We start from the raw sequence: 26,748 nt of genomic DNA on the forward strand, positions 1-26,748 counted from the left end.
TTGAACAGAGAATAATACTTTTGTCTTTATGTATTTTGTCTCATTTATTATTAGCCTACTCTTTTTGTGTGTATATGTGTGTGGTTCTTCCTTCCCAGAAAGGACATCAGCTTTAATGCAAGTCAGTGACGTAGGTAGATTTCATTTTTTTCCTTTGATTTTTTTTTTTAAACCATTTCCAATTAAGCAAATTGTTTGTAAATGAGCAGAAGAGTCAGGGAAAGGGTCCTTTACCCAGGAGTACTTTCCTGTAGAAAGGAAAGGAAAGTACTGTTCAGTTTTGTTTTTTAGTTCTTCCTGGGGGCTTTAAGTAATTCTTGAGATTTGCTAATATTTTTCCTCAAGCCCGAACAGCATTGCAAGATTACTTTTTGCCACGTGATTTTTCCAAAGATTCTGTTTTCCTTTGAAATCCAGAAGTCTTGTCACTTAAAGTCACAGCATTTTTTCCTAGAGCCTTGTAGAAACTAGTTCAGCCAGTTCACATGTTTTTAAAAAATGTCTGCTAAGAAAGCTAGCTTTGCAGCCATTCTTCATCTTCAAAACAGTCAAGTATGGTGGGTCTGCTGTTTTCTTGAAAGCACTTCTGTAATTCACCTTTCAGCTTAAATGTTCTTTTGAGAACTCCTCCTCTGCCAAGCCACTAGATTTCTGTATGTAGCAGATTTATGTGCTCAAGTGCCCTGGTCTTTATTCAATAAAGCAGATCATTTTTGTAGCATCATTCAAGACAATTTTCATTTCATTTTTAGGATTTTTGATACTAGTACCTCTTTGAAGAAAGTAGAGTCTTGAGACAACATCAGAATATCTTTTTTTTTTTTTTTTAAACAAAAGAGGGTAAAACCTGTACTGAGCCAACCATTGATGGGGCACATCTGTGAAGATAACAGTGCATTTCCTCCAAGACAGACTTTTGTTTCCAGATATGAAGACACCACATTAAATATGTCCTGCTCTTTGCTTGTTGGTGGTAGTTCTTTGCAACAGAAGAGTTTTTCTTGAAATTCACCATCATTTAAAAATTTTACATATGTTACTGCATGCATTTATTGGTGAAATCTGTTTTTTTGTCAATCTGGATAGACAAGCTGTTGTTTCTCAGTTTATTAAACAGATCTCTTCACCATCATGTGACATGTCTCCAGTTTGTTGACTTATCATATTGTTTAATACTTTTCACTTTCTCATTTACTATGCATTTTACTCTCATTTGACATGTTGACATTATTATGTTCCTACCAACTGTGTGATTTCTCCCTCACCCTTCTCTCCCTTTTCTGGGTAATAAGTTCTACTGATAATTTACTTCCTCAGGTTTTTCACTGAAGGTGACTTTAAAAAATAAATACAAAAGCTTTAATTTGATTTGAGATTCTAGTAGCTGTTTAAAATAGTACTTTGACTTGTCCAATGCCTGTGACTTATATTTAAGTGTCTTTTCAGTTGTGCTGGAGCCATTATATATTGTTACCACAGATGGAATAGGATACTTGAATTACCAGCTTGTGTAAAACCTATTGATTAGTAGCTTTGTTGTAATGGTAGGTGTAGTTTTTATTTTTTTAAATTTCTTGTTGCTCTGGTGCAGTGAAATGGCCCAGAAGATTGTTCTTTATTACTAACCTTATTATAATTGTTCACGGGCCTAAGCTTAGAATCCTCTTCTGTTACAAATATCATCTACAAAAATAATCACTCTAGACTGTCAGACATGATTATCAAACAAATGCTAATAAAACCACGGGGAATAATAACTAACTGAATGAGAACATCACAAAAAATAACATTTCACAATATATTTTGGCTGGGTGGTTGCAATCTTTTAATATTTTGAATATATCATTCCACTCTCTCCTGGTCTTTAGATTTTGTGCTGAGAAATTTGATAACTTGATGAGATTTCCTTTGTAGGTGACTGTCTTTTTCCTGTTTGCCTTGAGAATACTTTCTTTGTCATTAACTTTTGACAGTTTTAATATAACGTGTCTTGGAGAAGGTCTTTTGTGTTGAGATAATTAGGTGTTCCGTTAGATTCTTGTACTTGTATGTCCAGTTCCTTTGCCAGATTTGGGAAGTTCTCATTGAGTATTTCTTTGAACAGGCTTTCTGTTCTTTCTTTCTCTCTTCCCTTCTGGAATACCCATTATCTTGTTGTCCTTTCTAATGGAGTCAGATAGTTCTTGTAGGATTCTTTCATTTTTAAAGATATTAGTTCTTTCGTCTCTTGCACCTGAAGCATTTCTAGATTTTTATCTTTGCACTTGCTAGTTCTCTTCTGGTCTTCTCTGTTTCCAGTGCTTTTTAATGCATTCTTTATCTCATTTATTGAGTTCTTCAGCTCCAGAATTTCTGTTTGGTTCTTTTTATAGCTTCAGTCTCTTTGGCAAAATGCTCCTTCTGTTCATTAATTTTATTCCTAAGCTCATTGAACTGCCTTTCTGAGTTTTCTTGTATCTTGTTGAGTTTCTTCATGACTCCTATTTTGAATTCTCTGTTAGATCACAATCTTTCATGACTTGGAGTCTGGTTTTCGGTGAATTGTCATTTTCATTCTGTGTTACCGTGTTACCTTGGTTCATTCACGATGTTTGGTGTTTCTCTGCCAACACATTTGAAGTGTAAACACTTTTCTTATTTAGGTACCGTTTTGATTTTAGCAATTCAGTAGGCTGATTAGAGGTCTTTCTTTTGTTTTCCAATAGATAATGCTATAGCACACATATTTTTGTTATCTCTAACCTGCTCTGCTTGCACCTCTGGGATTGTGGTGGGACATCTCTCTGGTCTTGGTGGTCGCTGCCTGGGTGGCTGGGGTGGTGGGTGCCCCTGCTGTGCATGGGTTGCCTGGGTCTTGCAGCATCACCAGTGTGGTAAGCGGGGGGTAGGGGTGGGCATGTGGCAGGTTGCGGGGGAGCCAGGTTTGCTAGCCTGTCTTACTGCTACCTGATCCCCTATGGCTGCTGGCATGCTGTGCTGTGTCTGGGAGGTCACTGACGCATCTCTGCTGCTGCTACCAGGCTCTCTGGTGATGTGAGTAGCACCACAGTCAGGAAGGAGCTGGATTCTCATGGATTCTCAGGCACCAACACTGCTCCTGCCCTTCTTTCCTTTTGCCAGGCTGTGATGTGGGGGATGCACCCCACCTCCTCCACCACTACTGTGTTTGCTGGGGCTGCTGGCTCGGCCAGTGCAATCGGGGAATTGCAGCTTCAGGCACCATTCCTGTTCTTCCACCTGTTCAGCCTGTCCTGTGCGTTTCAGTACGCCCACCAATATATGCATCTCTCAGGCATCCTAGTTTGTTGAGCAGAGGAACCTTTTTGGGGTTATGGATGTTTGGTTAGTTGTAGATTTAAGGGGGGATACTAAGGGATTGTCTCACTCTGCCATGATGCTGACTTCACTCTGGGAAAAAGTTTTTAATGTGAAGAGAACTAGGGAAAATAGATTTGAGAATCATCGATAATGGAGAATATGGAATAATTATTTTGAAAGACTTGATTTTGCTGTCCTTAGACAAGTAAAATTACCCTAAATTCCTTTATTCTACTTCTAGTTTAGATTGTATACTTCCAAATACATATATCTAAAACATGGAGAAACATTTTGGAAGTCAGAAGTCCAAAATCGATTTCACTGGGCTAACATCAGGTTGTAGGCAGGGCTAGTTCCTTCCAGAGGCTCTGAGGGGACCTTCTGTTCCCCCGCCCCCTTTTTTTTTTCAGCTTCTAGAGGCTGTCTGCATTTCTTGCCAAATGAATGGCCTCTTTCTTGCATCACTCCAACCTCTTACTTCCATTGGCACATCTCCTACTGTTCATACTCAATCTAACTCTCCTGCCTCTGTTTTTCCTTTATAAGGATACTTGTGATTACAGTTGGGTTCACCGGATAATCCATAATGATCTCTGCATCTCAGGATTCTTAATCACATCAGTGAAGTCCTTTTTGCCATGTAAGGTAACATATAATCATCGGTTGCAAGGGTTTGGACATGGATGTCTTTGGAGGAGAGAATGCAGTATTTGGGGAGGCAATAATGACCACAATACATTACAAAATTTTGTCATTAATTTTTTTATTCAATCTCACTAATTACATTAGTAAAAATTCTTCTTTCCTTAGTTCATGCAAACAAAAGGGTTTATAATTTTTTATATTTTTAATGAATTGATTTCAGACTCCCAGGAGCGTTTTGTCTGGAAGACTTTTTAAAAATAAAGGTTAAAAATTGTTTGTAAAAAATTTTAAAGGTAGGCATATTTTAAATTCTAAAATCACATGATGGAAATATGTCTTTTTTCTTTTCCAAAATGCTCTTTCCACAGCATGAATTTCTTTTAAAAAACAGTTACTTTGTTGCTTTCACACATTGTTAAAATGCTAGCTTTACTTTGAAGGAACAGAATTAAAATAATTGTTTTTAAATAATTATTAGCAAACTATGAATAACATCTGAAATTATAAAAGTAGCTAACATTTGAAACACTTGCCTTTTCGGGGAAAAATAATTTAACTTTATTTAATTACGTGGTATATTACTTATGGATTTAAAAAATCATTGTACGGTCTGTATAGTTTAAAAGTCTTTTTAAAAAACACATAATTCACCATAATGTGGGCATCTTATAGCAGGTAAACTGCAATATGTTGATGAATGCTGACCATAGAGGAAAGAATGAGGCCACATCTGTCAATCACGTTGTCATTTGGGAGTCCCACTCTTCCCTCAGGTTTTGTCCATGCATGTCATCATCTGAAATGTGGATTATCTGACATGAGTGAAGCCAAGGGAGGCCCTGGTGTCAATCCACATGTTAAATATTAGTAAAGCATAATTTTTCAGTGGAAATTTTAGATTAAAAATTCAATAAAGCTTCTAAAGAATCATTCAAATGGATGACATGTGTAGCCCTGGAATGTGCATACCTGGCTTACCTGGCTTTGGAGACCACTGTGCTATACTATAGCTGCCTCTCCTTCCTTTTTCTGTGTATGGTAGTCCTCATTCAAAGGTCTGCCCATATCCAGCTTTCTCTTTCATCTCTGACTGTACCTGTCTTTTTGGCACATAATTGTATACCTAAGTTTCATAATGTTTGTTTAGCTACAACCCTATTTTCGGAGCACTTGAAAGGCAGAAGCAGCAGTTTACATTTCATTGTATATCTCATTGTAGTGCTTTTGGCACATAGGAGTTATCACTAAATATTTGAATAAGTGAATGAATAATAGCAAATTATTCTTATATGGTATGTTAGGCTCTGTCTTTTTCTGCTTTCCAAACATACCTTTTGAAAAATGATTATTCTGGTTTTATAGTGGCCTGACTGAAACCTCAAGAGGTTCAGTAACTTGCCCAACAGTGATGGAACTTAGAGCTTGGAATGTTTTTCTTTTTAATTTAATATTTTATTTTATTTTTTTTTATTGTTTGAAAGGTAATATATCTCATGGCATTAAAAAAAAAACGATATAAAAAGGCATAAATGAAGAAGTCTTGTTCCCACCTGTAATTCTACTTATTTTCTCACTTTAATCTCTTTTAGTTTTTTATGATTATTTCTAGTGGTTCGTTATACAGAAAGTGCAAGTATATATTTTTATTTCTGCCCATTCCTATATAAAATGTTTTATATTACATTTTTTAACATATACTTTTTATTTACTTTTTTTTTTTTTTTAAGTTAAGACAATTGACATGTAACATTCCCTTACCCCGCCCCACCCCTAAACCTCTGGCAACTACCAGTCTGTTCTCTGTATCTGAAAATTCGGGTTTTTTTTGATCTGTTTTTTTTTTTGGATTCCACATATGAGTGAGATTATTAAGGTATTTGTCTTTCTCTGACTTATTTAGTCTACTGCTGTTACAGTCCAACCATGTTATTGTAAATGCAAAAGTTCCTTCTTTGTTTATGGCTAAATAATATTCCCATGCGTGTATTGTTGTTTCTAATTGATTTAATTTTTTTAGAGTAGTTTTAAGCTCAGCGTAACTGGGCAGAAAGTACAGACTTCTCATATATTCATTGCCCCACCCGGCAACTTCCCACACTGTCGACATCCTGCACCATAGTAGTGCATTTGTTAAAATCTTTGAACCTAGATCACCCAGTTTATATTAGGATTCACTGTGGTGTTTTACATTTCATGGGTTTTGACAAGTGTATATAATGAATGTGTTCATCATTATAGTATCATGCAGAATAGTTTCAGTGCTCTAAAAATCTTCTGTCCTCTGCCTGTTCTTCCCTCCTGCCCCCGTAACCCTGGGTAACCACTCAGTTATTTACTGCCTCCATAGTTTTGCCTTTTCCAGAGTGTCTTATAGTTGGTATGTAGTCTTCTCAGATTGACTTCTTTCACTTTGTAATATATGTTTAAAGTTCCTCCATGCCTTTTTATGACTTGATAGTTCATTTCGTTTTGTGCTGAATAATTATCATCTGGATATACTACAGTTTATCAGTTCACCTACTGAAGGACATCTTGGTTGCTTTTAGGTTTTGGCAATTATGAATAAAACTGCCATAAACATCTGTGTGCAGGGTTTTGTGTGAACATTCAACCCCTTTGGCTAAATACAAAGCATAATTGCTAGATCATATGATAAGAGTATGTTTAATTTTAAAAGAAACTGCCAAGATGTCTTCCACCATTTTCCATTTCCACCAGCAATGAAAGTTTATCTTCCTCTACATCCTCACCAGCATTTGGTGTCTACATATGTTTTTAAATTTAATAATTTTCCTGGATGTCTTTCCAAATTAACACAGAGAACAGCTGCATTTTCTTTAGCATCTATATAGTAGCATAGATGTGCTGCAGTTTATTTAATTGTTTCCTTATTGATGGCCACTTGGGTTGTTTCTAATATTTTCCTTTTACAAATAATGCTGCAAAGACCATGCCACTTTTATGTATATCTTTAGGGTAAGTTCCTAGAAATGGGATTACTGAGTCGAAGGGTGTAATTGCCCTGCATAGTAGCTGTATCAGTTTGCATTTGTGCCAGTAGTGTGGGAGAGGGCCTGTTTCCTTACAGCCTCACCATCAAACATAGATTTTTGCCAGTGTAATAGGTCAGGAATATCTTGGCAGAAGTTGAGTACCTTTTATGTTTAAGGTCATTTGCATTTCTTAAGATTTCTGTGTTCCTGTCTTTGCGTCATTTTCCTGTTAGATTTTGGAGCTGTTAAAAGATTAAGAAGATTAGCTCTTTGTGATGTTAGTTGCAAATATTTTCCCTCAGTTTATCATTTGATTTTATAGAGCTACAAGTTTGAACCTGGTTCTGATTTTATACTCCATTCTCTTCATCACAGTAATTGTACTGTCTTAATACATGTTCTACATTGCTGAAAAGATTGGCTATTATTTAATGCAACTAGCATTTTAAAACTATCTCTTAATAATATTTTGACTAGACACGTCATCAGCGAGGAGATACACATCCTCTAACTTTAGAAGAAATTTTGGATGAAACACAACATCTAGATATTGGACTGAAGCAGAAACAATGGCTAATGACTGAGGTAAGAATAGGCTAAAATATTATAAAAATAAGTTAATTACCATGAAATATTTGCTATAACTAGGGTTTTCAATATATTGAAATCTGATAATTATTTTTACTTTTTCTTAAAAGATATAGGGTCTTTTTGTTTTTTAAACATACATATTTTAAGATTGAATTAATTGTTGGTTTTTATATAATCTTATATATCTATTTAAAAATGTCAGAGACTTTAGCATAAAAGTTATAAAGAAGTCAACGTTGTATCATTTCCATTTAAGTTTTTACAGAATTACTGATGCTTATTTTGAATTCCAAAATTTATAATGTATGTGTTGTCAAATTATTTGGTTTTTTTCTTTTTTTTTTTGCTTTAGGACATTGAAAGCATGAAGTATTGTAGGGATGGGAAGATATTTTGTTAAGATACTTGTTACACTATTATTACTGTTAAAACTTGATAGTGATGTTACTGCCTGTAGCAGGTAATTTGGAAAAATAATCGTGAACATTGTGTATGTACATACAACGCTGGGGAAAAAACCCAAAACAATCAGTGAGCATGCTAATTTGGAAATGAATAACATTTAAAAAATTTTATTTTTTATATTTGCCTCTTTTCTGTTTAAGTATGAAATGACAATTAAGAAGACTATTTTCTAGGACCAGTGCTATATTCTTCAAGGCCAAATGTAAAATTCCTAAAATATAATTCAGTTAATTTTACCAAGCAAAATACTGTTCTTGATTTTCACAATATCAGTGAGCTAATCACTACAGTTGTAGCTCATTATATTAGTGATATACAAAAAAGTGATATACAAATTAATGATATGCAAGTAATCCACATTTAAATTTTGTTGCTGTACCTAATCTTGGAATTTCACACTCTACAGATATTAGTTAAAGATTATTTTTATTACTATTTTATTCTCCCTCCTTTCTTCTTTATTTCATCTCTTCTTTGAGGGTCAGGCTAGCAGCTGCAAAAGAAAATTAAGTTGCTCTTTCTTGAAGAGCTTTCCTTCTGCTATTGGCTGTACAACAGAACTGACTAGGAATATAATCATATTCAGTAATTCCTGTATTCCTACTCAGTTTCATTCTTGAACTGACATCATAGGTAAATTTCTTATGTGCACTAGTAAGTCTGGTCCTTTTCAGTTCCTTTCACAGCTGCTAGTGCCATATGATACCACATGGGGCACACTATCGATATGTTCTCCCCCAGGTAACATTTCTTACATTATAATGCCAATATTCAATAAACTATACTTTGAGGGTGGGATAGGCATTACCTAGTTCACTTTATTAATGTTAATAGACGTTGTATTGATTCTTACCTCTTTTGTTTTTCAAAAGAATGTGGGTACAGTTTTCTTCAGAGCAATTGGTGATAAAGTGGTATCTTTCTTATTCAAAGAATTTATGTAAATGATAGTTTATAAAAGTGAGCACCATGCTGATTTTTATTGTTTTGGATCCTGAATGTCCAGTAGTTTAGATCTAGTTGCTATTCACAAGATACTTTTAATTTGCCACTATATTGAGTATTGTTATTTTTTAAATAATTAGTAGAATTTAAGAATGTATATAGGAGATTTCCTTTTGTTAATATATTCAAATTGTGTTATTGTTACAGGCATTAGTCAATAATCCCAAAATTGAAGTAATAGATGGAAAGTATGCCTTCAAGCCCAAGTACAACTTGAAAGATAAGAAGGCCTTACTTAGGCTCTTAGATAAGCATGACCAACGAGGCTTAGGAGGAATTCTTTTAGAAGACATAGAGGAAGGACTGCCCAATTCCCAGAAGGCCGTCAAGGTAACCCTCTTTTCTTTCTGTGCCTTAATATAATTTGAATTAATAATATCTTGGTTTTAAAAATAGTAGAAATTTTAAATTTTTATTTTTAAAGCCTCCATTATATATAGTTTGGGGTTGTGGTGAGCCAATCGAAGATTTGAAATTTGTGTCATGCTACAGAGCAGGACAGAGTGTAGCCATTTTTGTGTACCTTTGACCGCTCTCTTCTGTATTGTCATTGTGTATGACTTTTTAGAATATTTCTTGAAAATTTTCCTCAAGGACTTTAGTGTTTTTCTCATAAGTTTTTATTTATCTATATGAGAACTGATTCAGTAAGACATTGCTAACCCGAGGAACCAGAGGCATTAAAAAACAAAAGCACAGACTACTAATCTGGTTGTTTTGAATTCCTAAAGGGGCTATTGATAAATTATACAGATTACATTTCCAGTTTAAATTTGGAACTCACTTGGAAAGGCTGCTAGTCTCTATTCTTCACAATTGCTAATGATTGATGCTAACCTGTAGGCGGGTTCATTCTTTGTTACCTGTAGAGTAAAACTTGCTCCTTTCTCTGTGTCTTAGTAATTTGGTTACATGTATTAGACCTTTTGATATTATCCCTGTGGCTGGCTCTGTTTACTTTTTTTTAACCTGTGGGATTTTTGTCGTCCTTTTGATCTGTGTCAAGTCCACTGACTTTTCTTGTCTACCTCCAATTTGTTGTTAAGCCCAATTGGTGAACTTTTTATTTTAGAGATTGTATTTTTCAGTTCTAGATTTTTCTTTCTTTCTTGTGGTTTTTGTTTCTTAGCTCAGATTTTTCTGTTTCATTCATTATATGCAACTTTTTCCTTACACCCTTGAGTTTAATTTCTTTTAGCTGTTTTAAAATCCTCCGAATTTCAACAGCTGGGTCATTTTGGGACTGGTCTGCACTGACTCCGTCTCTTGAGTATGGGTCATGTTTTCCTGTTTCTTCATATATCTAATAAGTTTCTGTTGTGTGTTGAACATTGTGAATTATATATGTAAAGACTCAGGATTCTGTTGCATTCCTTCAAAGGGTGTTTTCGTTTGTTTTTAAGTGGTCAGTTACCTTGGCTAGACTCAAAGTCCAAACTTTGCCTTCTTTGCAGTAGGTGGCATATGGTAGTTCTGTTGTTCTTTTAGCCCTTTTACTTTAAAAATGTCTTGTCTAGAGTTTATAGTAGTTTTCTGTGGGAGGGTTGGCCCTTTATGAACTATTGGGCCATTACCAGAAGCAGAACCCTTATAAGATTTTTAACTTAAAAATTTCTAAATTTAAAAAAAAAAAAATAAGAAAAGGTGTCTAAACTTAAACAACCTTCACAAATCTTGCAAATATGTGATCTGAGCTTATAAATTGTGCACTGTATAGTAAGTTAAAATATAGGACTCTGCTGAATCTTAGCTTAACAGTTAAGTGTGCTTAGGTCTATCTTTAGTGGCTCTGTTTTCTAAGGATTAGAGCTGAAGGGGTCCCAGAAGACACAATCCGTTTCATTTTCAGGCAGGATTATTTCTAAATTGTTTGAAACGCAGAATTTTTATTCTGTTCTTACCACCTGTGTCCACTGAAATCTATTTTATTATTTTAAAAAATATTTGTCATTTATGAATAATTTATTGGAAATTTTAATAAGAATTTAAAATAGCAAACCTCTATATCAAGTGCATTTTGGCAAACACACATCAGAAAGAGGAAAGAACGTTATTACATGTCCTTTTAGCAAGGTGAGATGACAAAGCTTCTTAGCACACAGTAATGTATGATGAAGTCTTTCCTGTTGAATAACTGGGTAAAAAAATACCTTATTTCCTTTATGTCCTTAGAAGTATGTTGTTCACTCATTGTTTCTTAAGCTTGAGATTATTCATCTGGTATTGTCACTCACTACTCATAGTTTGAGACTTTGTTTTTGTGGTGAATTTCACCATCATCCTCAGAGTCTAGAGTGCTGCTCTCAGGCTTTTGGCATTCTTGTTCTCATTAATACTAGTGAACTGTCTTTTGTCAGTTTTCTTGTCATTGTTCTGAGGAATAGAAAATAAATTCTGAATTGTCAGTTGTGCTGAAGAAAACTAAAAGACAACAGATTCTGCATCTTTTATATCTTGAAAGATTATGCAATACTTTGGGAAATGCAATAAGAAAACTGAAATGTGGCTATTTCACTGTCGCATCATACTCTTAGGTGATTTAATCATTCCTTCATATTTTTTCCATATTTTAGCTTTTAAAACATAATTGCTAATAATTGATGGATAATGATGAGTAAGTAGCAAAAGGTTTCATGGTAGAGGAAAAGTAAAAAAAAATTAAGGTTTTACTATTTTTATTAGATTAGAGTAAGAGTCCAGTGGACCCAAATCATAATTGCCACATATATTGAATTTAGTGGGTTTTTTTTAAAAATAATTTTTCTTTTTTATACTTTGGAAGACCTCTAAAAATAAAAGCCTTGAAATATCAATCCTTAAAGATAGAACTGCTCAAAAAAGAACCTCAAGAACTAAAATTGGGTCTAGTGGACCTTAATGTTATACTAGGGTTAAAGAAATGGGAATCTTTTGTTTAAAAACAACAACAAAAAAAACTCCCCAAAATTGGGGGGAAGGGGTGAAGTAATTTGGAGGTAACTGAAAAAATTTTCTTTATCTTTAAGGCTTTAGGGGACCAAATAATATTTGTAAATCGTCCTGATAAGAAGAAAATTCTTTTCTTCAATGATAAGAGCTGTCAGTTTTCTGTGGATGAAGGTAAGTCTTTCTGTATAAATACTTTAGTTTGCAAGTATGTTACCAATTTAGGGTGACAAAATTTGTAATGTAATACAGTTATAACTTAAATTTTATAATAATGCTGGCTTTTTAGCATTATCATTTCTTAGAACAGAGCTAGTAACACCTACATCTAACCTTGATTCTCAAAATGGAATTTGAAATATGTAATTTGAAAGATTTTAGGTTACTTATACTTACAGTCATGGTATAGCAGTTTATAATTCCTTATGCTTATACCAAAAAAAGTTTATTTCTCTATTATTTTATGAATATTACTTCATATCTTGATATGAAAGCTTGATACAGACTGGGGAAAAAACTTTTTGGTGACTGATACTCTCTTAAGTAACTTGCTCTTTCAATTATCAAATTGGATAAGGAAGGAGATTTTTTTTCTTGTAATTATATAGAGTTGGATACTAAGCTATATTTTGTCCTTTACTAAATTCGTGATACCTGTAGTTTAGATTTTAGTTTAAAATATTTCATCAGTATATGTCACGTGGAGTAGCAATTAAATGGGTTTAGTCATGAGAAATTTCTTTGCTATAAAAGTAGAAATTCTCACAAGCAAATATGATTTTTACTGTAAATTTGTATCAGTTTTGTTTTTATAAAAAAGGCAAAATAAATTAATATTTTAATTATAAAATTTCAAAACAATACAAACAACAAAATATTGTAACAATATGGAAGTGTTCATAGAGGAAAACAGTAATATTAGACTCCAAATAGTGAAACTATTGCTCTGATCACCTGGTAGTCATGTTGACTCTTTATGGCATTAAATAAAAGAGACTCTATGGAATTAATAATTTTGTATAAGAAATGCATTATAAGTCTTGTCTCTTTAGTAGCCTGCACATGTCTTGATTGTGATTCTGTAATTTGTACAATACCCTAGCTTTTTTCTTACATGTTATTTGGCTGTAGGTATCTTCAGGCTTATGGTGCTTATAGATAGACATGTTAGTCAACTCGAAGTTACTTAGCTGACCGTGATTTGTTTTAATAAATAGAACGTTGTGTTTTTGTGAAAATCGTGATCAAGAGTACCTTGTATGTAGTCGGTTCTCAATAAATGTTTGGTGATTAAAATAAAAATTTGCAAAGCATGCCAGTTCTTTTATACCGCCCTCCCTAATAGACAGGTAAGTTTTCTATGCGTAAACAGAGTAGTAGTGAACTCCTGTACATCATAGTGATAGGTACTCATTTAAGGACAGTTTGGCTTAGCAATTTTTGTTTTGCTTGATTCTTCTTTACTTGGAATTTTGCTTTTATGTGAATGTTTGTAATTGTCAAATTAATTTATTTTAAAAAAACAAAGATGGACTTGATCTTGAAGATCTGAGTTTAAAAAAAAAACAACTGATTGCTTTATTCTTCAACAGTTAATCTATTTGAAAAAATCTGCAGTATTAAAAAACTTACCACAAGTATCACATGTTCAAATAGTAAAGAAAATCTGAAAATGAAAAGCAGCTGTGCTTTACCTTACTTCAGTTTCAGTTTCTTTCTTTTATGACAACTGGTTTTATTTTAGATGATTCTGATGGTTTTTTCCGTATTGCTAAATAACATGCTTGTATGTTCTTAATTTTTCAAGTTGAAGCATTGTTCTGATTTATCTTTGATTCCAACACCTATCTCTTCTCTGCTTCCCAATATAGTACACCACTAATTTTAGTTTATCATTTATCTTGGCACCTTCAATAAATAAAATACTTAAACTTTCTTAGTGGGAATATTCAGTATTAAATCTACTCTGCAGGTGCCAGCATAGTGAAGCATATCTGTTCTGTAAGTTTAAATTGTTTAAATTGAGGCAGGTGTTGAGATTGCAGTAGATTCATAAGTGTAGTGTGAAACGCTAGGATTCCTTGATCAATAATCCTCACACTAGTCCTTATAGACAGCCATTAGTATTTTCTGTCCCTATCATCTTGGCCTTTTTCTCTTTGTGTATCTTTTATTTCTATTCCTTAATATTACCCCTATTTTCATTTGCTATTTTATATGGCCTTTGTTGGCTTGAAATTCTCCCATCTCCTTAGTACTTGGCTGATAGAGACCAAATGAGGATTTTCACCTTTTTTTTTCCAGATTAGAGAAATAAGCATATATGCTTGTTAGCAAAATCCCACACATCTAGAAATAAGTTTTGTAAATAGTTTGAAGTTTATTTTTCTAGTTTACTTTCTCTGCATTACAGATATTCTCTAATGAATGCTGCATGGCTAGAGTTAGTATTCCATTTTATAGGTGTAACTGATGAATGGATTTTTAAATATTTAAAAATGCTGCAACAAATAGCCTTACACATTGGATATGTGTCTATGTTTTATGTTAATGAAATGGACATATAAATCAGGAAGATATTGGGAAGGTAAGTTGATAAGTTTTTATATATTTTAAGATCTTTGTTGCTGAGTTATTTAATATGTGGTAAAATATATTACTAGATTTCCTAATATTGAAGCATTCTTATATTTCTAGATTAACTAGTTAATTCTTTGGCTTTATGTATTTCTGGGTTCTTTTTACTAATGTATTTAAGGATTTTTGCTTTAATACGGCCAGTATTCCTTTTTTGTTTTTTTCTCAGGTTTTGGTATGGGTATAATACGAGATTCATAAAAAGAAAAGTATAATTTTCCCTCCTCTCCCTACCCCTCCGTTTCTTTTTTTTTTCTTATGAGAATATCAAATTCCTTGAAAATTTGAAAGCATACACTTGTAAATGTATGACTTGTTGCTTTTTAGACAGCATTCTTTTTAATTTTTTATTTTTCATTTACAGTTGACACATATTAGTTTCAGGTATATAACATGATTAGACATTTATATAACTTATAAAGTAACACCCCTATAGATCTAGTACCCATCTGACACCATACATAGTTATTACAATATTATTGACTGTATTCCTTATGTCTTATGCTATACTTTACATCCTCATGACTATTTTGTAACTGCTCGTTTGTACTTCTTAATCCCTTCCCCCCAACCCTCTTCCACCTGGCAACCATCAGAATGTTCTTTGCATCTATGAGTTTCTGTTTTGTTTGTTCATTTGTTTTTTAGATTCCACATATGAGCAAAATCATATGGTATTTGTCTTTCTCTAACTTATTTCTCTTACAGAATACCTGCTAGGTCCATCCATATTGATACAGATGGCAAGATTTCATTCTTTTTTTATAGCTGAATAATAATTCATTGTATATATGTACCACTAACTCTAACCTTAACCCATTCATCTTTTGATGAGCACTTAGGTTGCTTACATATCTTGACTATTGTAAATAATGCTGCAACAAATATATGGATGCATTTGCATTTTCAAATTAGTGTTTTGGGTTTCTTAGGATAAATACCCAGAAGTAGAATTGCTGGATTCTTCTTTGTCTCTTTGTTTTAAAGTCTGTTTGGTATAGGAATTGCCACCCAAGATTTTTTTTTCATTTCCATTTTCATGAAATATCTTTTTCCATCCCTTTACATTCTTTGTGTATCTTTCAATCTGAAATGAGTCTTTTGTAGGCAGCATATGTAAAGGTCTTTTTTCTTATCCATTCAGCCTCCCTATGTCTTTTGATTAGAGCGTTAAATTTATTTACATTGAAAGTAATTGTTGATAGATATGTAGTTATTGCCATTTTATTATTCATATTTTTGATCTTTTTTCTTCTTCTTCTTAAAGAAGTCCCCCTAACATTTCTTGTGATGCTGGTTTGGTCTTAATGAACTCCTTTAGCTTTTTCTTGCCTGGGAAACTTTTATCTGTCCTTCAATTCTAAATGATAGCTTTGCTAGGTAAAGTAGTCTTGGTTGTAGGTTCTTGCTTTTCATCACTTTGAATATTTCATTTCAGTCCCTGCAAAGTTTCTGTTGAGAAGTCAACTGACAGTCTTATGGGAACTCCCTTGTAGATAGCTGCTTTTCTCTTCCTGCTTTTAAGGTTCTCTCTTTGTCTTTAACCTTTGGCATTTTAATTATGACGTGTCTTGGTGTGAGTCTCTTTAGGTTCATCATCTTTCAGACTCTCTTTGCTGCCTGGGGTTGTATTCCTGTTTCCTTCACGTGGTTAGGAAAGTTTTCCATTATTTCTTCAAATAGATTTTCACTTCTTTGTTCTTGCTCTTTGTGAATGTCGGTATGCTTGATGTTGTCCTAGAGGCCCCTTAAACTATTCTCATTTTTTTGGATTCCTTTTTCTTTTTGCCATTCGGATTGGGTGTTTTCTGCTATCCTATCTTCCGAATTACTGATTCAGCCCTCTGCTTCATCCAATCTGCTATTGATTATCTCTAATGTAGTCTTCATTTCAATTATTGAATTCTTCAGTTCTGATTGGTTCTTTCTTATGCTTTCTATCTTTTTATATTTCCTATCTCTTTGTTGAAATTCTCACTGAGATCATTCAGCATCCTTATAACTAGTGTTTTGAACTCTACACCTGGTAGATTGTTCGTCTCCATTTTCTTTAGTTCTTTTTCTGGAGTTTTGTTTTATTATTTCATTTGGGACATGTTTCTTTGTCTCCTTGTTTTGGCTGCTTCCATGTTTGTTTCTTTGTATTATATAGAGCTGCTCTGTTTCTCGATCTTGGTGGAGTGGCCTTATGTAGTAGGTGCCCTGTGGGACCCAGTAGTACAGTCTCCTTGGTCACCTGAGGCAGCCTTCATTGCTGTTGACATGTCATTGGGAGGGATTGACCCTTAGTTCTAATTGGTTGTGAGGATTGTGTGACTACAGTGGAGGAACTGTCATGAAGGGGCTGACCATATGGAACAGGAATCACTTTATTGGGGCTCTGGTGCCTGCTGAGTCTGTCTTTTGGGTGTGTCATTTGTGGAGTTGGTTGGGTGGTGCTCTAGTGTGGGCACTGGATGGGTGTGTTCTGGGGCCTTTTGGGAGGAGTTCTTGGTGCAGACTAAGGATAGCTGCTGCCTGTGCGTAGCCCAGGGCCACTTGGTGTGAGCTAAGAAGTGATCTGTCGATGTTCGCCAGTTGTGCTGGGCTTAAAGGTACCTGGGAGAGGCTAAGCTTTAAACTGAGGCTGGCTACTGCTAGTGCTGGGCTCAAGGCTGCTTAGCAAGAGGTACAGAGCACACTGAGGCCAGATGCTGCTTGTTTGAGGTTTGCGAACATTAGAGATTTTAAGAAAGTTCGTAACATGAGTCAGATTACTGTCCGTAACATGGGCCATTTGTATGGAAAAGCCACTGGAAGCTGTTTGAGTGGGCCCCCAAGTTGGCTGGGGCAGAATCTCAGGGAATCACCAGGGCAGGGCACCTTGTGTTAGCCAGGTTGATGGAGATTCAGATATGGTGGCTGTCTGTGTATGCCAGTTGGGCAGAGGATGGCTCAACAAAGGAACAGTGCCCTCTGCCAGCATTTCTGCCTGGGAGGAAGCTTCCCCTCTAGCTTTCACCCTGAAGCCAGACAATTCAGTTCCTTCCCGTATGTCCCTGGCTCTTTTTGAGTTGCTGCCCCAGCATTGGAGCTCAGTGTGAGTGAGTCTATCAGCCAGTAAGTCTATATATGGGTTTTTTAAGAGGAGCCCCTGGAACTCCAGCAGCCATCTGTCTCACTCATCTACAGTCTCCGCTGGTTTTCACAGCCAGAAGTTATGAGGACTTCTCCAGCACTGGAACTCTGGGGAGACAAGTCCCCTTAATTTCTGATTGTGAAAACCTGGTGTGGGGTTGGGACCCCTCACCCCTCATGGGAGACCTTTGCAGCCAGAGATAGCCCTCCCTGTTTTTAACTGCCACACATGGGTGTTAAACCAGCTTGTTGGGTGTCTCTGCCCTTCCTACCAATCTCTATGTGGCTTCTTCTATTTATCCTTAGTTATTGGACTTCTGTTCAGCTAGACTTCAGGCGGTTTTCAGTGATGGTTGTTCTGTAGTTTAGTTTTGATGCGGTCGTGGGAAGAGGCAAGCAGTTTCCTACAACGCCGTTTTGGCTAAAAGTTTAAACAACATTCTCAATATCTTCTTGGCTGTGTCCTTATTTAAGTTCTCTGTCTTGTGAATTAATTTTTGTAATTTGTGTTTTCCTACAAAATTATATTTAATATTCAGGTTTAATGAAGTATAGTTTTTGCGGAGTGTGGTCTAGAACTTGCTTAACTTTTTTTCTCTTATTTTCCCTTCTATTGCTAACTTTTGTTTGGGCTTTCTCCCTTATTTCTTTGTTATGCTAGCTATTGATTTACCTAATTGACTTTAGTTGTGTTTTTGTTTAAGGGAAAATATAATCAGATAACTGTTTACATAGTAGTTTTTTGCTACTTGATCTGAGCAACGATGGAGTAAATGTTAAAATCTCACATTGCTTTTATATTTTTGTGAATTTTGCCGGTATTTTCTATAGTTAACTGCTTTATATATTTTCCTGCAGAGTTTTTGGTTTATAGGCATTCTTAACAGTCACAGTTTAAAGATTGCATCTGTAATCATTATAAAGTATCTCTATTGGTCATATGAATTTACTTGAAGTCCAGCATTATCTCATCTTACTATCTTAAAACCCTTGTACCTTTTAAAAAAATTTTGATATATTTTTGTCCATTTAAAAAAAGTTATACCTGTCTTCATTATATGTATTTCTTTTGTAGATAGCATACAGTTGGTTTTAACTTTTCGAATAAGTTCTAAGTGCCATTTTTATTTAATATCTTTACCAGATGATGTATTCTCCCCATTTGGAAATTGTATGATTAGGGGAAGTGTTTTGTGTGTATATATATATATATATGAAGTGGTTCTCTTTATATATTTAATTTACTTAAATTTCTAGGTATCAGTTTATCAACTTTTCTCTTTTTACTCTGTAGTTGACACTTTCTGAGATTTTTGTTCCAATCTATTGTTTATTTATGAATCCATTTTTTTCAACAAATATTTGTTTGCAAAATTATATTAATGATATGTATATACATTTGGTAAGGATATTAAACAGAAACAGCAAATGATTGAATAAGAAGATATTCTAGTTATCCATTGCTGTGTAACAACTTACCCCAAATTTAGTGGCTTAAAAACATTAATTTCTGTCTTGGTTCCATGTTTGTGCTCAACTGAGCAATCGTGTTTGCTGCTGAGGCTGAAGGCTCAACTGGACTTGATATCCAGGTTGGAAGGCAGTTGATGGCTGCTGGCTGAGAGTTTGGTTGGGCTTCTCCAGAGTGACTTGGATTTCTCTTTATGACTTGGGCTTCTTACAGAATGGTGGCTGATTGCTGAGAGGGAGTGTCTCAAGAGAGAGCATTCAAGAGACTAGATTACTGGCTTATTGTGAAAGTATATAACTCAAGTATGGCTAGATGGAAGGGATACATGTGGCAAAGCATGTGGGAAGGGGCATGGAGCTTCCATACTCTTTTGGAGTTTGTCATTCTCCCCACATCTTCATGTGTTCACCAACCTGGGAGTTCCAACAAATATTCATTGATTTCCTGTTATAGGCCTCATTTTGCTATATGTGAGGGGTTGTTGATATAAGAAATGTCCAAACCTGTAGAGAGTTTTTATAAGAATTTATTTGAGGCAAACAGGATACACCTGAAAGCAGAATCTCAACAGACTGAGATAAAATGCTTTCAAGAAATGACAGTTTGCAGCTTCAGTTATGCATTTGGAATTAAGGAAAATTACATGAAAGTAAGAGAAAGCAAGGTGGGAATTGATTTACAGAATAGTTAACAAGATTCTGTGTTCTGAAGGTGGTCACACTTTAGAAGGAGGGGTCTGAAGGGTCCTCAGGCTTTAGAAGGAAAGGTCTCAAAAGAGGCATTTTAAAGGGGTGTGAACCTGGATGCACAAAAACAATGGACAGGGCTGGCTTAAGGCAAAGAAAAAACTTTTACGAAACGAAGTTGAATGTTTCTCCACCATGACCTGCCCAGTTAGGAATGCCCTGTGATGTTACTTTCCATTGAACCCCCTTTCCATCCACAACATAGTAGCTGCAGATAGACTAATACAGGTGTGATGCATTGGCAACTTATATACTGTAATTGGTGTTTTACTTAAGTGATGAAGAATTCTTTGTAAAGATCTGAAAAATGCAAAATGCAGCTTTTCTGTGATTGACAAAGGTTAATACTATATTCTACATAAATTATACATTATATTTTTCCAGAAAATCCAGTGTGCATTAAATCAGTATAAAAATAATTTGTTTATATATATAAAATGGAATTGCCTTCTAGGCTTAGTTTATCGTAAATCGATATTTTTCATTAATTTGTATACTTTCTAGGAAAGATGGTTGGGAGTAAGCAGGGTTTTTCAACCTTGGCATTATTGATATTTGGTGCTGGATAATTTTTTTAGTGTCAGGTTGTCACTATAAGATGTTTAGCAGCATCCCTGGTTTCTTTAGATGACAGTAATATACCTTCCCCCATATTACGACAATCAAAAATGTCTCCAGACATTACCAAATTGCCTGTGTTGAGAATTGAAGGTACAGCTTATGTTTATAAAACAGAAAAATTAAGATATATTTTCTTTAAACTTTTCATGCAGTCTTGCATTTAGCACATTCATTGATACAAGGGATATCAAAGTGAATAAGGTTTCTGTCCTTGAGCTTACAGGCTGGGGAATGAGTGACATGGGAAGACATATAGTACAACATGCCACATATTGTCATTGTGGTGTTCAAATAGTGCTGTTAGGCCCTGGGAAGAACAGTTACCCGCAGGAACCTCAGGAGTAAGGCATTGTTCTTTTAGTTGAAAATGTTAGTATTCTATAAATCACTGATTTTAAAAAACTTAGTTTTTGTTAATCATGTAAATCATGTGTATTTCCATAGAAGACCATTGGAAATTAATATATATCTTAATGTTGATCTTTTTTTCTTTCTTTTCGACTTCTTTTTTGTATTTACTGTCGATCATATTGATAAAGATTTTTGTTTTAGTCCACTAGGTGGCAGTTTTAGCCATCAGAAAGAAATATGTGGGCAAGCTTTCAGCCACTGAAAATTCATCCTTTATTCTATCTATAATAGAAAGAAATGTCCTAAAATGAGACATAACACAAATAAGGAAAGAATTTATTATAAAGCAGTTTAAAAAACCAAATTGATAAGTGGACACAGAGTACCTGGACATAGGTATACATCTTATTTCACAAAGGCACTTAATGTTTCCTTAAGTCAGGATCTTATTCATTTAGAGGTAATATAAATGCAGTGGTCAAGAGGATGTCTGAGTAGTCAAACTGTAATTTTAAATCTTAGCTCTGCTCCTGACTAGCTTAGGCAAGATACTTAACCCTTCTCTGAGATTTCTCATCTGTAAAATAGGAATAATGGTATTTGTACCTCATGGTCCTTACAAGGATTAAACGAGTTAATATAATAAAAGTGCTTAGAACTTGGAACAGAACTTGGCACATAGAATAATGGTAACAGTAATGTTAGCTCTTATTAGTAGAATTGAAAATATAAAATAGTACCAAAATACTAAGTGTTTTAATCTTACTTATCTTGTAACTTGTTTACATTTACTGAGCTGTCTCATGATTGACTCAGTGAGTCTGTAGTTTTGCATTTAGTTAGAAAAGAAACAGAACAACTTTTACAGTCTGAGGCTACATTTCTACTGAACTTTTGCAGTTACATTATATTTGTTGGTGGTAATAAATCCAATGACAGTCTGACTTTTCCCCTGTTGCTTGTAACTTGTTCTTTTCTGCCTGGAAAGTTAAATAATTTCAACTTTATCCTTAGAATTCAGGACTCCTCCCAGTAGCTACTTTCCGGGGCTTTGATGCTGTTTTGGGTCATTATTTTTTAATGGCTATATGGTGTTCCACTATATATCCAAGTATATGGATATACTTGAAAACAATTTTTCTGATGTTCCGCAGATAGAAATGTAGTTTTAAAAAAATTTTTTCTATATGCTATTATAAAGAATATTCTTGCACATAAATATATGCTCACTTGTCTGATTATCTCCTTATTGTAGTTTTCTTTAGAATTGTTGGGTAGAAACAAGGCATATTTAAAAAATATTCAACAGTTTGCCTAATACTTATTGTAAAGTTCGAACCAATTCTTTGGACCAGTTTATCCCTTCACAGCAGTATATGAGAAGGTATCCATTTTTCTTTCTTTTTTTTTTAAAAAAACTTAATTTTATTATTAGTTTCAAGTATACAGTACATTGGTTAGACATTTATATAGTTTATAAAATGATCCCCCTAATTGCTCTTTCTCTCCTCTGGCTCTCCATGTAGCCCTTACATTAATGCTAACTGCATTCCCTATGCCGTGCTCCCCATTCCTGTGACAATCTATCAACTACTAATCTGTACTTCTTTAACTTTTTGCCCCATTCTCCCAGCCCTCCAACCCCCCTCCCCTCTGGCTATCACCAGTTGTCCTCTGTATTTGTGGAGAAGGTATCCATTTCTTTATTCAAACCAGTACTGGATGTTTTTAGTTGACTTTGCCAGCCTCATACAAAATAAAGATTATTTTTTTATTTTATATTTTCTTGCAGTGATTTTTATGAAATTAAAACCAAATTATTTCTCTTAGTACTTCTGTCAGCCAAGCATTTTCTTTCCTCACATACATTAAAAAGTAATTAGACTTGGTATCCTGTGAGATCTTGCCTCTAAAATTAGGCCTTGCCTTCCAGTGTTCATCTTAAGTATTTATGCAGTGGTAATACATTTATGTAGTAGATGTAATATTTAAATGCTGCAGCAGCATTGAGCTAAGGAAAGGCAAGGATTAAAGTAGAAATGTTTTATTGGGAGGGGCAAGGATTAAAGTAGAAATGTTTTATTTAGGGATTTTTCCTCTGAAAATAGTTCCAGTGACATTTCTTTTAGCAAAAGAGAGTTAAATTTTGTTTTAATATACTTGCATTTCCATTGTGCCATGAAAATTTATAGTGTTGTATATATTTTTTGGTGGTATATTAATATACAGATTATCTTTCCAGACCATTGCTATTGTCACTATTCTAGTAGGTATTATTGCCTTCGTAATATGTTATAAGAGGCCTAAAGTATGTATATAAGCTCTGTACATATCAAGTAGAAAGTCAAAGTAGTTTCAGTTTTCAAGGAACTGAAATTTTGCAATGCTGGTAACAGAGGCTTGGTAAAAAGTGTACTGAATAAAATTTACCATTGAGTAAAAGGTGTTTTTATCATACGCACTTTTATTCTCTACCTTTTCGTTATGTGGAGAAAAGTATACAGCTTAATTAGTATTCAGTTATGTCGTGTAACACTTAATTCTAATTAATGAATACAATTTTTACATGTTCATATAATTTAACAAATCTGGTTAAAATACCAGAACTATTTTTTTTGTATGTGTGACACACTTCCTTCAATAGCTATGGTAAATCTGACGCGTAAAATTCTGGTTATGGTATACATTTTAAAACAATTTTGTGTGCTTTCTTGGAATTAGAGGAATGTTTTTTTTGCTGACTTGGAAGTTCAACCTGAAGCTATTTTCTCTCTCATATACTTACTCACAGTGAACAAAACTAGTTACATTAATCATATTGTTCTTAAAGTTTGGATAAAAAGTAGGTAGTTGGCAACTTCTGACTTTCACTTAGAATGGAGAAAGCTGGAAAAAGCATTGTTCCCACCCTTACAACAACAGTAAACTGTATACAGCTGCAAACTTATAGTTTTCTTGAACCTGTCAGAGTGCTAAGGTTGCAGGGCCACCACCTATCCTGAAATCTAAGGAAAGACAGCTAGCTACCTCTAAGAAAAGATGAGATGGAAGCTCTTGTTTACCCAGGACAGACAAAATGAACACCTCTCAGAGTATTCAGCTGAATTTTTTAATGAACTGCTAAAGGCTTAGTGTGGACTAGCAAGAGAATATAGAACTCCCGGGGGCTGCAGACACATGGGAATTTGTACCCATCTCTATAGACTTCAGTGGATACTTACAAAAAAAAGACAGAGGCTTGGGCTGGGGATACTGCCCTTGTTGGATGGGTCTGGGGATGGGGAACAGTAGATGCTTCAGGAAGGACATAAAACTCTGTCTAAATCTTTCTCCTCACCTCCTTCTTTTAGACAAAAGTCTTAAATTGGTGTGGGAAGGGAACAGAAAGAAAATCTTCTACCCCCAAGAAAGGGCCAGGAATATGTGTCGGGTCCAGAACTTTAGCAGAGGAGGCAGAGCAGGAACATTTGAGAAGGCTGATCCCCAGACACCAGGGAACACAGCGCTTTCCTAAGATGGAGGCTTAATCAGAATATCAGAGAACTCTTGCCCCCATACCAGGCTAACAGATGTCGATTAACAAGTAACAGTGGAATCCAAGAGGCACAAGAGCATAGCAGCAGACAGACCATCCTAAGTGGAGCATAAAAGGAAGACATAAAACCACAGGTTGAGCAAACACTGAGAAAAACCTTCTGCCAAATGAGCCTCTACCCTAAGCACAGGTACGGCTAGAGGAATTTGAAGCCTGTGGTGCATTATGGGTAACCATAGCAGCAACAGATTCCAAACCAAGCTCTTGTCCTAACAGTAGAATGACCCCCCTCCACATGCTAAAGGCCTAGGAGAAGGAAAGGTGTGTCCATATCTCCAGGCATGAAAACTATTTACCTTAGTCTCAACTGTCCTACAGAAGATGATATGCTGCTTTCAAAAAAATGTGGGGTAAAAAACAAGGAAAAGCACATCTTTACACTACATGTGAACTGGGATAATTTTACTTGACGTTAGAACAGCGTGGGAACTAGGAGCGCCAATACCCACACAGTCGAAAAGCTGAGTGTAACTTTTGACTCCCCCCAAACTTAAGTACTAATAGCCAACTATTGACTGGAAGCCTTATTGATAACAAAAGCAGTCAGTTAATACGTATTTTGTATGTTGTATGTGTTATATACTATATTCTTACAATAAAATAAGCTAGAGAAAAGAAAATGTTATTAAAATCGTAAGGTTTATCTGCGAGTTTTTTTCAAATTGTTGCAGATCTCCAAATTTTTTTAAATATATTTATTTAAAAAAATTTGTGTATAATTGGACCTGTGCAGTTCAAACACTTGTTGTTCAAGGGTCACCTGTAAACTGTCACAGCTCCTTGTTCCAGTATAAAACTTTGGTTCCCCATCTCCCTGTGTGTGTGTTCTTACCAATAGAAGAGAAAGTGGAGTATACTGAGCTCAGGAGAGATGAGCAGGAATTTGAACTATGGAGAGAACCGATTTTTGGAATAAAAGGAGAGTGTCGACTGCCTTTGTTCTCAGGAAAGCAGGGAGGCTTTAAGCATATGGTCCTTCATTTACTAGACTAAAAATAGAATACTACCGATGTGGCGTGTAATGATGCAGTTGCAGTTCGTGTTCTCAGGCCCTTGAATGTTGATGTCTTACTTCCTTTGTTTTTATAATGAAATCTCAGTTGTGCTAATGTCAACCAGAGGAGATAATATTGAAGCCTGGATTTTGATCTCTGAGATGTCGTTGCTTGTAAACACCTATTGTAAAATAACTATCATCTTGTTGGCATAGAGTTTCAGAAACTGTGGAGGAGTGTCACTGTGGATTCAATGGACGAGGAGAAAATTGAAGAATATCTGAAGCGACAGGGTATTTCTTCTATGCAGGAGTCTGGACCAAAGAAGGTGGTATGTAATTGCTAGAAAAAAATGTAATCCTCTGTTCTTTATAAACTGTTTGCCTGCTTTCTATTCTCTTTTAAGAGCAGGTTGTCAGTTCTCTCTTCCAGTTTTTTCTGTGTCCTAATCCATTCACCTTGGTCAGTTGCAAACCAGATCATGTAGGATTTATTGAGAGCCAGAAGATCTCTGTGCCCTCAGTGCTGCTCCCCAGGCATGAGAGAGTTTTTGCCATCCAGCCCCAGTCCTGGCAGTGGCTACTCTCAATCTCTAGCCATACTGAATTTCTCCTACTGCCCACATGTTGGCCTCCCAGTCTCTAACCAGGAGCCTGCTTTGTCATCTTGGCCTTTAAGGCTTTAGTTGTGCTCCCCTCCCCCTTGCTCCAGTGAGCCCAGTAGTCTTGGTGCCCAGGTCTTCCTTAGCCCTGATCCCTTAGGAACCACATACTGTCCTCGTAGCCCCAAATCCTGCTCAGATGAGGGATTTGTAATGGAATGAAGACTTGTAAATTGCCTTGTACAAGCTAATCAACTGTTAGTCTAAGGACAAAGCCTGAATGAGGAATAATTCACCAGCCACTCTAGAGTCTAGCAGCTGTACCTCTTTCTCTCTTTTCCATGTTCACCATCAGGCGGTGTAACTTACCTTTTCCGATTTTTCGTGTGTGTGTGTGTGAGAGAGAGAGAGAGAGAGAGAGAGATTCAGTGAATTTTTTAGGACTCATTAAAATGGAAGGTTTATTGCCAGTGATCTCCATGAATTAGTGTAATTGCAGCACTTTATGGTTTCCTGTCCTTGTTTAGCTTGTTGATTTTATCATGCATTAATATTTCAGGTATACTGAAAAGAATACAGAACAGTAACAAATCTTCATGTGCCCATCCACTTCCCAGTTTTGCCATATTTCTATGTTGAGCCCTATTTACATGAGGTCTTTTTTTATTAGTT

At 35.1% G+C, this 26,748-nt stretch overlaps 1 protein-coding gene across 7 annotated transcripts in view; it reads left to right on the forward strand.

Annotated features, from left to right (window-relative positions):
* Positions 1-26,748, forward strand: part of GTF2E2 (general transcription factor IIE subunit 2) — an 80,813-nt gene that overhangs the window by 26,964 nt on the left and 27,101 nt on the right. For all 7 annotated transcript variants that reach the window (XM_039846445.1, XM_039846446.1, XM_039846447.1 and 4 more), the window contains 4 exons: positions 7,434-7,541; positions 9,165-9,347; positions 12,023-12,116; positions 25,691-25,806. In XM_039846445.1, coding sequence (XP_039702379.1) covers positions 7,434-7,541; positions 9,165-9,347; positions 12,023-12,116; positions 25,691-25,806 — 501 coding nt within the window. The remainder of the gene's footprint in view (positions 1-7,433; positions 7,542-9,164; positions 9,348-12,022; positions 12,117-25,690; positions 25,807-26,748) is intronic.

The sequence above is a fragment of the Pteropus medius genome, unplaced genomic scaffold (genome assembly GCF_902729225.1).
Source record: "Pteropus medius unplaced genomic scaffold, Ma_sr-lr_union100, whole genome shotgun sequence".
NCBI lineage: Eukaryota > Metazoa > Chordata > Mammalia > Chiroptera > Pteropodidae > Pteropus > Pteropus medius.